The sequence below is a fragment of the Zalophus californianus genome, chromosome 13 (assembly GCF_009762305.2).
Source record: "Zalophus californianus isolate mZalCal1 chromosome 13, mZalCal1.pri.v2, whole genome shotgun sequence".
Taxonomy (NCBI): domain Eukaryota; kingdom Metazoa; phylum Chordata; class Mammalia; order Carnivora; family Otariidae; genus Zalophus; species Zalophus californianus.
This window is the reverse complement of record NC_045607.1, coordinates 18109057-18124455: the sequence shown is the minus strand read 5'-3', so window position 1 is coordinate 18124455 and position 15399 is coordinate 18109057. Positions and strand designations below refer to the sequence as shown.

The 15399-nt window shown below is 38.2% G+C and overlaps 1 protein-coding gene across 1 annotated transcript in view; it reads left to right on the top strand.

The window, feature by feature from the left end:
* Positions 1-15399, top strand: part of PAPPA (pappalysin 1) — a 237510-nt gene that overhangs the window by 93446 nt on the left and 128665 nt on the right. Inside the window, exon 8 of the mRNA XM_027616550.1 lies at positions 13894-14022. Within this exon, the coding sequence (XP_027472351.1) occupies positions 13894-14022 (129 nt within the window). The remainder of the gene's footprint in view (positions 1-13893; positions 14023-15399) is intronic.

Genomic DNA, 15399 nt, shown 5'->3' with positions numbered 1-15399 from the left:
AGCTGTCACTGGGTCCCTGCTCTCTCCACTCACTGGCCCCTGCTTGGCCTCGATTTTCACACTGTGCCGCATGCCTTGTTTACCTCCAACTATAGCTGGTGTTTTGGCTCTCAGAGGCCTTGGCGACCGGTCAGCTTGTCACAGACCCCAGCTCTGTAATCAGGAGACCTGTCCATCACCAGCAGGGGTGTTTGGGGAAGCTGTCACACATCGCCTTTGGTTGCATTCAGGAAAAACAAGAGTCCCTTACAGATCTTTCCTCTTCCCTTTCTTTAATGCTATCCAGGTGTGGTGCTTTCCCCAAACTGGCAAATGTCTTCCCTTCCAATCTGCGCCTGACAGAAACAACCAGTTTAATCTCAGCACTGCTGTTACCTTATCCCAGAATTTGAAGCTCTGGATCTTTTATAATTTCCACATTGTCTTTCCATTCTTTCCCTTGTATTTTATTTCATTGCATCAAGAAAGTAGAAAATCATTTCAATGGTGGTAAAGATGATTAAAACAAAATAACAAAAGCCTTGGCTGAAAACTGTTAGTTTTATTAAATTTGCTACTGTGTTTTAAATTGGTACCAGGGCAGATCTTTAGGCAATTATATCAAAGGCTGCTGGAATTAATCGGTTGCGTGCATGCATTTGCTCCTTCCTGTGGACAGAGTGGGGGCAGCACTGCAAGCAGGAGAAGAATGAATTTTGTGTTACCTGGGTGAGAGGGGCAGACCTTGGCCCCACTGGGAGGGATCCGATGCCCAGTGGACTTCAGAGCCCTGCCAACACATTCCCATTCCTTTCATTCAGACTGTGGGTTGGAGCTCACAGTGGTCACCAGAAGGAATAAGTGATGGATATTGTCTTGCAATAACAAGACAAAAGTCCGAAGTCTCCCTAAGCCTTTGGCATCTTCCCAGCCACTACTTGGTCCCTGCTATGTGTTGGTGCTCGGCGAACTCTACCTTAGATTACAACCATGCTATACTTGATTTATCCTTCCTTTTGCCCTTTGAACCCTTTAAGACCAATGATGGTATCTTCTTCTTTGGGAATGACTCCTACCAGAAACTCCATACATGCTTTTTTTTTTCTTTTTTCTTTCTCTTTCTTTGTTTCTTTCTTTCTTTCTTTCCTTCTTTTCCTTCCTTCCTCTTTTTTTCTTTTTGAATAGAAGAAAAAAAGTGAGATCCGAAGAGGAGAACTGATTCATCCAAAGTCACAGCCAAAGTTAATGGAAGAATTGTAGTCATTTTTCCTGACATGTAGTCAAGGTGGCATCCACAGTGATGTCAGACTCTGTCTTTCAAGCTGTTTTGTTCCCAAAGGCATGTGATGCTCTCCATCCCAAATCCTTAACAACCACCTTTGCCCAGTAAAAAGTAAAACCAAAGTGCCTCTCAGCCTAGAACAGAAGTTAAGTGTTCTCTTAAGAATTCAAGGTGAGGAGCGCCTGGGTGGCTCAGTCAGTTGAGCATCTGCCTTCGGCTCAGGTCATGATCCCATGCTCAGCAGGGAGTCTGCTTCTCCCTCTCTCTCTCATGCACTCTCTCTCTCATAAATAAATAAAATCTTTAAAAAAAAAGAATTCAAGGTGATTTAAAAAAAGAATTCAGGGTGATACCCAGACAACACTGGAATTACGGAGTTTATTGTTATGTGGGACAAAACTGAGTATATGTAGCCTTAATGTATGAATGTTAAGGAATAAACTCTTTAGAGAAGACTACACACCGCTCCAGAGGCATTTAGTGAGGATATTTTGTCTTAAGTTTTAGTTCTCTTTAAACAAAACAGAATATGGCATCTCACAGGGGCCAAAACTTGGCAGATACTCAACTTGTTCCTGCTTCCTTCATCCTGGGGGCAGTATTTGCTCTCCATACCACCACACACTTACTTTCTGCCTTTCCCCTTAAGCCAGTTATCTATACTGCTACCAAAATTGTCTTCCACACAACAAGTATGATTGTGTCATTTGTCTAGAAAGCCGGTGTTCTCCTCCTTTTCCTGACTTGGTTTCTCCTTCCCTTTTCCAGTCAAGCCCGAAATCCTCCTTTGGGAAGTCTTCTCAGACTCTCTCCTTCTCAGCCTGGGTCAAATATCACTCCTCTGTGCTCCCATAGCCCCTACACTTTTTAGGCTGTGTTAAAGACATCTATTTTAATGTCTTTCTTTTCCCCCAATGGCTTATGAGCATCCTAAAGACAGGACCATAGTTTGTTGATCTTTGCATCCCAGACCTACGAGAAGCTGGGAGGAGGATTCAATGAATGCCATCTGCACAAACAAATGGATGAACAAATGAAATGATATAAACACATTTACCCAGAATTTCAAGAAGTGGTCAAAGCCATCAATGTAATTAGCTAGCATAAAGCTAATTAGCTGGAAGTACTTCTCCTATACCCCTTTTTCATGAACACTAAAGATGAAATGATATAAACAGATTTGTGATCTTATATTCGTGGAACATAGTATGTGTTCCCATTTATACATACAAAGATACAGGAAGGGATGCTGACCGGAAAGTTCTTGGTAGCTGTCTCAAGGTAATGGAATTTTATATGATTTGACTTGATTTTCAGTTCTCTTTTATAGAGCTCTAACTTGTTAAAATAAACATGAGTGATCTTTATGGTTAGGAAAAAATAAACCAATTATGATAATATGCTGTCACTTCTCAATTAAGAAGAAAAGGTCAGCTCTCACCCTAAAAATATGTTAGAACTGAAGCAACTTTCCTCTACAACTCGACAGAAGAAATATAATGTAATTCAGCCTGAGTTGCAGCCTTATAAAAGACTTCAGGACTATAAGGAGGAGCTTGCCTTATCTTCATATAGTTTTTAGCCTTTTGTATTTGGATTGGATATTAATTGGATATTAACATCTTGCTTATTAGTGTGCTTATCCAAGGAGTCAGATCAATGTCACGGAAAGGTCAAAGGTTCCAGAGTCAAACAGCATGGTTTAAATTCTGCTTTATAATCATTACTCCCTGACCTTGGACAGATCACTGCGTTATGCTGGACCTCAACTGAACAATGCAAATGATCTCTACTTTTCAAGTTTATATTAGAAATCGTATGCAGAAATTTGGTGAAGTAGCTAATCTAAAGATATCTCTGGTACGAAACATCTATCCAGATATTCTAGATTAAAATATAACTGATAAAACTATCATCCTTTAAAATGGGTGACTGAGATCAGAAAAGCAGAAAAATATGTGGCCAGGGGCAAGACATAAAATGAAACAGAACTAGACAGGTAATCCCTGAAGCTGATGCTTTACTGTTGTAGTTGGGATAAGGGAGAACCATCAGTTTTGGCAACTGAGTGGATTGAATATTCTTGCTGATCCCATCAGAAGAGATTTGGCCCTGCAAGTTTTCAAGGTGAGGAATGGTACCCAAGGCCTTCAGAATAAGGTGGGGACCTCTGAAAGTCTACATGTTTAGTGAAAGTGTGTACTAGAGGAAAAATATACATGTGTATGTTCTAAACCTCACGAAGCTTGAGGTTTGAGTTTATACTGTGCAGTATGGTCTGGAAATGCCTGAGTTGGACAACTACTGAGAAAAAAAAAAGAGAGAGAGAGCAAGGGAAAGAGAGAGAGAAAAAAAAGGTTCTAAGTTAGTGATATTCCAGAGGCACCCAGAAGTGGATATGAAATCACTCTGGAGGAGGATATAGATTTGACCCAGGGGGCACATGATTCCCACAGATTAAAACCTAACAAACATGAGTTCATATGTCAAAATTGAAAACACAAAAAAAGTAAACAAGAAATCTAGAGAAGAAATCTAGAGAAGGGTCAGCAATCAACACCAAGATTTATATTGAAGTTTGATCTTGGTAACAAGTATGAATAATAATTAATATTTTAGGGTGAGAAAAATAAATAAAATGAGAAAATAAAATGAGAAAAATAAATAAAATTACAAAATATAGTCTCCAAAGATTAGAAGAACTGAGAATGGGGAGGAGAGAGCAGAAATCAGGAAATCCAGCAAATCCAAATGAAGGCAAGAAAGGGGGGAAATAAACCTGCAAAAAAAAAAAAAAAGGAATGATAATTGGAAAGCACAAAGAAGATGTGAGAAAAAAATCTAATCTAATAGTCATTCCACTAATAGGATTAAAGTACCCATGAAGGTTCTCAGGTTGGAATTAACTAAAGATAAGTTCACTGAAAGGTAAAAGGTAATGGAGTGGAAAGTATTTACCAGGCAAACACTAAGCAAAACAAATTAATATTCATCAGACAAAGGAAATATCAAGGCAAAAAATATTACTAAGATAAAGAGGTCACCATATAAATGATGAAAGGTAATTATATAATGATTTTGAGCTTAAATATTCCAAATAACATGACCTGAAAATGTATAAATCAAAAATGCCTCTTACCTAAAGAAGTGATAAATTCATAATGATATTAGGATATTTTAACACACCTTTCCCACTAATTAATAGATCAAAATAAGTAACGATCTAGAAGATTTTGAACAACACAAAAGCATGTTTCATCTGATGAAAGCATATAGAACCTTGCCAGTGAATTAAATTATATACATATTTCTTTCTGGGATTTGTAGAATATACTTTTTTTAATTTACCATGTCATAGGCCAGAAAACAACAAATATCAAAAGAATCAGTATACATAGAATATTATTTCTTTTTTAAGAACATTATTTCTATAAAGCAACACATACATACATAAGTGAATACATGAATAAATAAATAATTAATTAAATGAAAAGGAGAAAACTTTTTGGTAAATTAAATATATAACCAAGAAACAAAGTCTTGTGTAAGATATTAGCAGACAGAATTCAGCAATGTATTAAAACCCCCACACTCATGCAAACATTGCACATTGTACCTAGGCTGGATTATCCCAGAATGAGAAGAGACTCTAATGTTAGATGGTTTCTGGATTCCAGTAATTCACAATACTAGCATATTAAATGATTTTTTTAAAATAAGATTGTCTTACTAGATGCCAAATTTAAGTCTCTTGTTAAAATCAGGCCCCTCATGATCAAAACTAAACAAAGCAAACAAAACAAAGTTATCTGGGAATAGAAAGGAACATCCTTAATCTACTCAAGGGTGTGTACTGAAATACAGTAAGTATTATGCTTAATGATAAAATATGAGAGATATCCTTTCTGATCCCAGGGTCAAACCAAGAATGCCCAGTAACACCATTGGTCCTACCTGGCGCAGGTGGACAAGAAATATAAATAAAAATTCTGGGCATTGTTATTGAAGAAACAAACCATTATTATCCTTACCTGTAAGAGAATACATTAAAAAATTAATAAGAATCAACAAATTATTAGAATTAACAAAACAATCTATGAGGCCATCTAAATATAGTATCAATTTATAAAACTCAATTATTTTATCAGCCCCCAAATATGAAAATACAATTATAGATATGCACGTACAAGTGTATATATATGTGTATGAGTAGATAGACAGATTAAAGCTACCATTTATTAAAGTTCTGACATCTATAAATACTTAAAGTTAGGAATATATTCCTAATAAAATATCATCCCAGTTTTTATGAAGAAGGCTTTAAAACTTTACTGAAACTATAAAAGGAGACCCAAATAAATAAAAAGATAAACTGTGTGTATAAATGGGAGGATGTAATATCATAAAGATGTCTCTCCTCCTCAAATACATCTATAAATTCAATGAAATTGGAATCAAAATCCCGACAGGCATTTAAAAAATGAAACTTTAAATTCATATGAAAGACCATAGGGGTTTTTTGAAGGAGAAAATCGAAGTATAGAATGGACTTGTAGCATAAATCAAGACTTTTATAAAACTATGGAAATTAAGACAAAGTGCTATTGATAAGATGATTAGAAAAAAAAAATAAACCAATGAAACAAGATAACCCAGAAGCAAACTTATCTAAGTATGGAATGATATACGGGAAAGGTGGTATTACAGTTCAGTAGTGAAAGGATTAACTATTATATAAAAAATGCTGGACAAACGGCCCATCCATATTTGAAGGGAAAACAATCATTACCACACATCACTTTAAAAACTGTATTTTTTATGATTAAAGCCATATATGTGAAAATAAAAACCATAAAACTATTCAAAGGAAATAGAGGTGACTATTTTATGACCTTGGAGGAAAGAAACATTTATTCAACAAGACATAAAAAACACAAATCATGAAGGACATGATTTAAAATTTCTGTTCAACAAAGCAGCATAAACAGAATGAACAAAAGAGGAGTCACAGACTTGGAAATAGTATTTTCAGTAACTTTAATTACAAAGGATTAGTATCCATTATATGTAAATATACTTATATAGCAATAAAAAAAGAAAGAAAAAGAACCCAATTTCAAAAAAAGCACAAGGGTTGAACAAGCAGGTAATATAGCTAGAAATCTACATGGTCAAGAAACACATGAAATGATACTCGGGCCTGTTAGTAATCAGGGAAAGGTAAAATGAAGCCTTATTAAATGTCATTTAATATCCATTGGATTGGCAAAAAATTAAATGTTAGGCAGAATCAAGTGCTGATCAGGACCTGCAGCATTGGGAAGTCTGTTGACAGCATGTTAATTGGTACAACCATTTGGGAGAATAATATGGCAATAACTATATAGTCACAGATGCAATTACCTTCAACTGAGCGATACCACTTTAGATATACTTCTTTCAGAAAATTCTTGCTCTCTGTACAAAGGAAAATGAACACAATGTTTAAAAGTAACACTGCTGGAAATGAACAAGGTTAATAACAGTAATATTTGTATGCCTTCCTTGGAGAAATGTCTGTTCATGTCTTCTGCCCATTTCTTGACTAGATTATTTATTTTTGGGGTGTTAAGGTTACTAAGGTCTTTAAAGATCTTGGATACTAGCCCTTTATCTGATATGTCATTTGCAAATATCTTCTCCCATTCCGTAGGGTTGCCTTATAGTTTTGTTGACTATTTCCTTTGCTGTGCAGAAGATTTTTATTTTGATGAAGTCCCAATAGTTCATTTTTACCTTTGTTTCCCTTGCCTTTGGAGATGTGTCTAGCAAGAAGTTACTGCAGCTGAGGTCAAAGAGGTTGCTGCCTGTATTCTCCTCTAGGATTTTGATGGATTCCTGTCTCACATTTAGGTCTTTCATCCATTTTGAGTTTATTTTTGTGTGTGGTGTAAGGAAATGGTCTGGTTTCATTCTTCTACATGTGGCTGTCCAATTTTTTCAACACTGTTTGTTGAAGAGACTGTCTTTTTTCCACTGGATATTCTTTCCTGATTTGTTGAAGATTAGTTGACCATTGAGTTGAGGGTCCATTTCTGGGTTCTCTGTTCTGTTCCATTGATCTGTGTGTCTGTTTTTGTGCCAGTACCGTACCGTCTTCATGATTACAGCTTTATGATAACAGCTTGAAATCTGGAATTGTTATGCCCCCAAGCTTTGGTTTTCTTTCTCAATATTCCTTTGGCTATTTGTGGTCTTTTCTGGTTCCATCCGAATTTTAGGATTGTTTGTTCCAGCTCTATGAAAATTGCTGATGGTATTTTGATAGGGATTGCAATGAATGTGTAGATTGCTTTGGGCAGCATAGACATTTTAACAATATTTGTTCTTACAATCCATGAGCATGGAATGTTTCTCCATTTCTGTGTGTCTTCCTCAATTTCATTCATAAATGTTCTATAGTTTTCAGAGTACAGATTCTTGGCCTCTTTGGTTAGGTTTATTCCTAGGTATCTTATGGTTTGGGGAGTATTACTCAGCCATCAAAAAGAATGAAATCTTGCCATTTGCAATGACGTGGATGGAACTAGAGGGTATTATGCTAAGCAAAATAAGTCAGTCAGAGAAAGACAAATACCGTAAAATTTTACTCACATGTGGAATTTAAGAAACAAGACACATGAACATAAGGCAAGGGAAGGAAAAATAAAGTAAGATGAAAATTGAGAGGGAGAGAAACCATAAGAGACTCTGAGCTCTAGAAAACAAACTGAAGGTTGCTGGAGGGGAGGTGGGTGGGGGGATGGGGTAACTGGGTGATGGGCATTAAGGAGGGCACTTGATGTAATGAGCACTGGGTGTGATAGACAACTGATGAACCACTAAATTCTACCTCTGAAACTAATAAAAAATAAATTTAAAAAATTAATAGTAATAATAATAGAAGCAACCTAGGTGTCCATCAAGAAAAGAATGGTCAAATAAAGTACGGTATATTCATACAATAAAATCCTTATGTCAGAGAAAATAATGAGCTAGAATTGCATGTATAAATATATGTGATCTCAAAAATAATGCTGGGCAAAAAAAATGCCAGTTGTGTACCGATAAATATGGTATTAGAACATTTATGAAATTTAAAATATGCAAAACAGTGCCTGTGTATAAAAAGTATAAAAACATTCATGGTAGAGAGGGAAGAACACACAGGTGGGTTGAAAACAAATATACAGAACAGTACATTTTTATTTCTTTTTACAACAAAAATAAGAGATGAAAATATGGCAGTGTTATGATTTGACAAATCTGAATAGTGAGCCTTCCAAGGACATTTTTTATAGTGTTCTCTATACTTGACTATATAACTGATATATTTTCTAATTAAAACAATAATAAGGGTATGTATAAAGTCCTTTGGCACATCATTTCAGGCTCAAAAAGTGACTATTTTCCTTCTCTTCCCATTCTTGGCTGGAAGTTGGTGTACAAAGTGCCTGGGTATTACCCTCTGATTCTCAGCCCAAGGCTGAACTGGAAGATTTGGGCTCTTCCTGAGCCAGAGGCATCCTAGGTGGTCCCCCCACCATGTCTTCCAGCTCAGACAATCTGGGTGGTAAATCCTGAACTACACCCATTCTCAGTGCACAATTGTAACTGCTGAGGCAGCTTCTAGCTGGTAGAAAAGATGCAACACTACATTTCTCATGAAATTTGAACTATGCACTGCAAAGCTGATCATCTTCCCAGATTTCCATTTCACTGATCAAGAAGTGGATGGTCAGAGAAAGGAAATGGCTTGTGGTAGTGGTAGTGTTTAAGGCAGTTTGTCTTTCTCCTAACTTTTAGAACTTTCCAAGTGGTCTTTGTATGTGGACTCTACTTGGTTCAAAACTAGGGCTTTTAACTTCTGTTCTGCAGTATTCTCTCATTCGTAACCTCCCTTGCGATGGAGTTAGACCTGGCTCAAGGCCCTGCCCCCAAAGCAGTGTCACTGTGGGCCGTAGAGTAACCTTCCCAAATATGACTTTCTTCATCTGAAAGGGGTGATCATCATAATTATTCAGTGAAATGTTATTTTGATTAAATGAGATGATTCATAGAAAGTACTGAGCATAGTGCCTGGCATATAATAAATAGGCAACAAATGGAAATGACAATTGCTATTATTGCAGAAGAAGGAGTTTCAAAAAAGCATGACACAGTTAGTTACACAGACTATGTGGAGAGACAGAGTATGATCAGGGAATGGTATGATATGGAAACAATAAGGGGGTCAATAAGGAGTAATCAATCTTTAGAGAGTGTTTCCTAGAAGCAGCAAAATGGGATACTTCCATATTGCAATGAGGCTCTCTGTCCCTCTTTTCTGGTATGGGACAAGAATCATATATCCTTATTAGAAGGTAGAAAAACAGACCCAAAGAAGTGAAGTGACTTACCTATAGATTTCAGATGGGTTTTAATAGACCAATCACAATATGAACTACACACCAACACTTTAAGAAATACGCATTTTTTCCAAAAGCAAGGTCAGGTAGAGCTTAGCCTCCTTATAGATATTTGTGTATATAATAATATTTTTAAGATAACTATTTCATAATCTGTAACTAAATTTTACTGAAAGATTGGGCTCCAGGCACCATTGGCTGTCTCAGTTGGTAGAGCGTGTGACTCTTGATCTTGGGGGTGTAGGTTCGAGCCCTACATTGGATGTAGAGATCACTTAAAAGGAAAATCTTTGAAAAATAAATAAAAAATAAAAAAGATTGGACTCCAGATCTCGTATACATTGCCATCAATATGACATTTCTGAGGATAACTACTGAAAAATCACAGCACTTAAAAATACCACTATTTTTGTTTATAATTGCCAGAAATGGAAAACTAAGGCTGATACATCACTTGAGACATTTGTGAAGGAACAATGGCTAACTGTTAGCAATTTTTTTAAAGTCATATAAAAGATGCATAAAACCACCCCTCAAAAGTAGCCAAGCAATCTCATCACATTTCAGTACTGTAATTTAAGTTTATTAGCTGGACACATGAAATTAATCTGAGATGCAGTTTGAGGAATTGACCATTAAATACCAGTGGAGGTTAGCTTTAAAAAAAAATAAATGACACTCAGAATTCTATGAAAGAAATCAGAAGTGATGCAATTTATCATGTTTCAGATGAAGTGGTAACATTTTAGTTCCCAACAAAGAGTAAATAGGGAGTTTGGGCTTGGTAGTGTGCCCCCATCACTGCTCTAAATGAGAAGATTTTGAGCTGGGGAGTGGCTTTGGACCTCAGAATATTCTGATGGCGTTGGCAAGCCTGGTAAAGGGAGATACCAGGGGCTGGTTCAGACGTCAAGGTTGAGATATTGACAGCAACACGGATGTTGAGGGGATGACATGGAAGCTTTTGAGGTGAGGAAAAGTGACAGGGTTTAGGGTCTGCATGGAGATGGGAGGTGCAGGAGAGGCAGGAATTCGAGTGACAGCATAAGACTTTCCAGATGGGTTTAGGAGCAGCTAAAAGGAACAATTTGACATCAGTGGCCCACTTTTAGACCATCCATGAAATAGGTCCTAACCTCCAGCAAAGCCTTTAGAGACCACTAGCGTGTCCTTCCGAAGGGATTCTATTCTACGGAGATTCTTGAGAAAAGAGCCCTCATTTGGCATTAATTTTAACTTCAACTTGGAGAAGATGTGGTCTTATCATAAGCATTCTTCAGTGGAAAAACATAATATTTTTAGTAGCAGTGGTCCTGTTCCCCCTTCTCTACCTTTTTACCAAGGGAGTGACTTGGGCTTCTGTTGTCCTATCTGAAAACTTGGGATAACAACCCCTGCTTCAAAGAGCTGCTGTCAGGCTTCCATGAAATAAGGATACATAAGCCATGCACACACAGTTGGAAGGAGGCTTATCAAGGTCTTCCTACCAATCAGATGTGTTCTGTGTGATGCTAGTGGGTGAGAAGGAGGTGTGGGTGGAAGTTATAGGGAGACAGATTTTGCCCCAGGGTAAGACAAACCTTCTGGGATCCAGAATTTTCAGAAGTTGGAATAGCCGTGTGGAACGAGAGCAAGATGCAGGCACTGAGGGTCTTCTAGCCACATGACGTGGTAGAAAAGAGACTTTCCACTAAGCTGTGGCACACACAATAGGTGGTGGCCCCACTTTCGTGGGTTTGCCTAACCAAGGTTACATATAGCTATCTGTCACTCCATCCCTTCTACTAAAGAGAATGTAGCATAACTCCAGTGAACGAGAGCATTGACAATTTAAGCATTCATAGTAATGGGTTAATATTTATTAACTATCATAGGCTAGGCACATATGTGCTTTCTATGTGTTCTCACATTCAATCTGTAGGAGACTGCTGTGAGGTCAGGTTGATGACTAATTCAGAATAGGCTCAGAGCCGAGAAACACCTGCCTATGACTTCTCAGCTTGTCAGTGATGAAGCCAGGGTAGAAACACGCGTTTGCTTGCCTCAGACTTGTGTTTATTGAGAAGCAGGAGAAGGAAGAGGGAAGGAAGGTGGACAGTGTAGGGGGGAGGAGGGAAACGTTCACAAATATTAGCAGAGCACCTTAAATATTATCAGCCATAAATCATTTGTGACACACATTACAAATGGAAAACACAACGTAGAGAAGTACTTTTCACACCCTCCCGCGTTCCACAGAAGTGCTCCATCTGCTTCAGACAGTGGCCATATGCCCCCAGTGGCCTGCAATGCAGTCTGAAGAAAATTTCTTATTTTATTTCATAACACGGCCATATTTGTTTAATATAAAACATGCCTCCATGTTTTAGAGGAAAATGAATATACAAGAGAATGCACGTCTTCTTTACCTTGTGCCTCCTTGTATCCCCCAGGGAAAGCCACTCTCCCCACCACCACAATATTTCAGTTCTAGAAGCACCACCAGGAGAAGTATATGTTTGTTAGTCTAGAGGTGGATAAAATAATAAACATTTTTAAAAAGAAGAAAGAAAGCCTATATCCATAAATTAGCATCCCAGAAGTTTACAAGGCAACAGTTATTCATACATTCCTATGTAAAATATCTCGGTATTTGTATGCATTTTACTTACCAAGCTTTCATTGGCAGAACACTGACGGAACCCCCAGGGACTTCTGGTCTAGCCCCCAATATTGCTTTCTGTTCCAGCACTACCAAAACAAACTCTCTTTTGGGTAACAAGTCCAGCATTCTCCGGAAGGTTATATTCCTCACTAGAGTCCTTCAACACTCATAAACTCATACTCATCGCTGTGTTGAGAGTCAGGAGACATTGTCTGCCCATTGCCTCTGCACCTGTTACCTTATTGGCCTTATCTAAACAGCCCCAGCCCTAACAGCAGCTGAAACAACAGATGGGCAGGAGAACTTGAGATTTTTTGACATCATCCTTTTGTTTATGAAGTCCCACCCCCCAACTCTGGAATCTAAAAGGAATTCTCTTCATTATCATTTTGTAGGGTTTTTTTCTCGCCTGTGGCACTTTTATTATTATTAAAAAGTAAATAATTAATGCAGAGGGAGGTAGAAAAGGGAATAACATCACCCTTTGAAAGTGGTCAAAAAGGAAATGGGCATTGTGATTTGGTGATGTGGAATTGACATAAATATATCTCGGCCTTGGAGGATAATTGGCAGTAGCCAGGCTTGATGGCAGGATGAATTCAAGCGGGGAGCTGAGAGGGGCTGAGGAAGGGGAGGGAGGAAATCTGGAGTAAGGTTGAGTGCAAGGAAGGGGGAGCAGGCATTGCACTGGGAGGTCTTGTGAGCAGTGGGGAGAGCCACCAGTGCCTGGAATTGTAATTTCAGGACAGAATCCCCCTTTGCAAGGGATGAGATTATTAAAACAGGCCTGAGCTATGGATTAGGGAGGCAGAATGCAGGCTGCTATTTAGTAGCACATGATTGTAAGCAAGTTGATGAAACCTCTCTCTGCCTCAGATTTATCATCTGTAAAATAAACACGAAAACACTAGCGCACATGTAGGGTTGCTTTGATTCTCAAATGAGAAAATACATGGAACGTGTGTTGCCCCAAGCCTGACATTCAGTTAATGGATGCTGCAACTGTTACTTTTTTAGTGAAGAGTGAGAGACAGGGACGAGCAAGAGGTGGAGAGGTGGGCAGTCACGGGATGTGAAGCATAAGGAAGGGGCTTGCTCACATGTAATGGGGTTTCTGTTCAGGGCCTAAAAGGAGGCGAAAAGATCAGACAATGCTCACAGGATCTGGCACGGTACTTTCCCAGCTCTGTCTGCTTATCCCATTTCGTTTTCCTGGATGACATTCTCCCAAACACCTTCATTATGGGCCACATACCATCCAGTTATTATCCACCAGGGTTATTATAAAGGTTAAATTAAAGATAAAAGTACCTGGTAATATTCATGGGTGTCTGTCATTTGACGCTAGTCATTATTGCTCTACATTTTGGTGTGGTCCATCATGCATAGGAGAGTGCCTTAACCACAGTAGACAATACAAATTATTGGATAACTTAATGTGCGTGTGATTTCAAACGTAAGCAAGATTGATAGAACATACTCAAGGGGATCAATTTCATCTGCCCCCAGCATTGTGTCTCTATAGCTAATCGTCTTTGTTAATAACCTCCTTTGTTTTCCAGGAATCTCAGTATTGGCAGTGTGTACCAGTACTGGGTTATCACCATTTCGGGAAGTGAAGAGAGTGAGCCATCACCTGCTGCCATATACATCCATGGAAGTGGGTACTGTGGTGATGGCATTATCCAGAAGTAAGTAGATCTAATTAAAGAAAGGGAAGGGAGTGATGCTCATGAGGCCAAGAGAAGGTCAGGGTGCTACACAGAAGAGCTTACGGGAGACTCTTCAATGTGGGAGCTGTGAGTTACCAGCAATTACTAGCAGTCTGTCAATTTGTCTGCAGGTAGTCCGCTGGCCTCAAAGGAAAAGCAGGGTTCTTTTTCGAACACGTATATGCAATATAATATGTGATTCTGATAGAGCTACCATTATGTGCTTACTACCAGTATGCTCTTATTCTTGATCGTTTTATGGGTACTGCAAGGATTCTGTTTGTTTTTCCACTCCAGCTGACATTCAGTTAATAGGACACAGGGCATCCAGGTCAAAACACTTTTACATTCTTTGCTGGTTAACCATTTAAATTTGTTAAAACTGCATATTTATTTGTTATTTCTGTTGTGTCGTCTTATATGAACAATTTACAAAATGGGTTAAAGGTTCATAAAAATAACAAAATATTCTAACTCGCTATACTGTCGAAACCATAAATAGTAAACAGTATTCCAGAGTGAATACTGAATGTGAACGTAAATAAGTACAAGGAGGCAAATGAAGCAGAAAGTGTAAAGACTCCACACAAGCAGCCGAAAAGGAAAAGTGTGAGTAGAAAATATAAAGCTGCATGACTACACCATGGATTTTATTGGGTCATCAGTCCATTTATCCCCTTGTCCACAGGGTGAGATATTGTACAACTGTGAAATAGGGGCAAGAAGCCATTAAGACTCTCACATTGTTTAAAAAAAAAATTTTTTTTTAAAGTAAACCTTTGAGTTTTTTCCTCCCAAATTAGCACAAAATGTTTTCTGGCACAAAACAGAATAGTTTTGTCCCTGGAGGTGAAAAAGAGACCAGAAACTGTTCGCAGTTAAGTTTCTTATTGCTAAAACTGTGTTCCTTATTGCTAACGTGGTTGCAAGTTACACTATTGCTAAGAGACTTTTAAAACTCTGGGCCGATTTAATGACAAACGTCACACATGGAGAGGGCAAACAAGCTATTGGCAAAATCCCTTCATTAAATGGAGCTGTTGGGTGTCACATAATATCTGTGGAATTGCAGTGGCTGTTTCTGGAGGGGGAGGGGCTCTGTAAAGAGAATTTGCTTCACAGTTGGATGAACCCGCTGATGTGTAGACCATGAATCATATGTGTAGTACATACCTGAAAGAGAAGTGCTAGATGACTCTTGCAGTTCATCATTGACTCTAGTGCTGGAGTGGAAGAGCAATTTCATTTGGTACTGTTGATTTTGTGGTATGTGATATAAACTGGAAACCTGCTTTGGGATGAAAAGAGCGGCCAGGAGCACAGCAAGGCTAACCCAGTTGTGCAAGTAAAGCATTT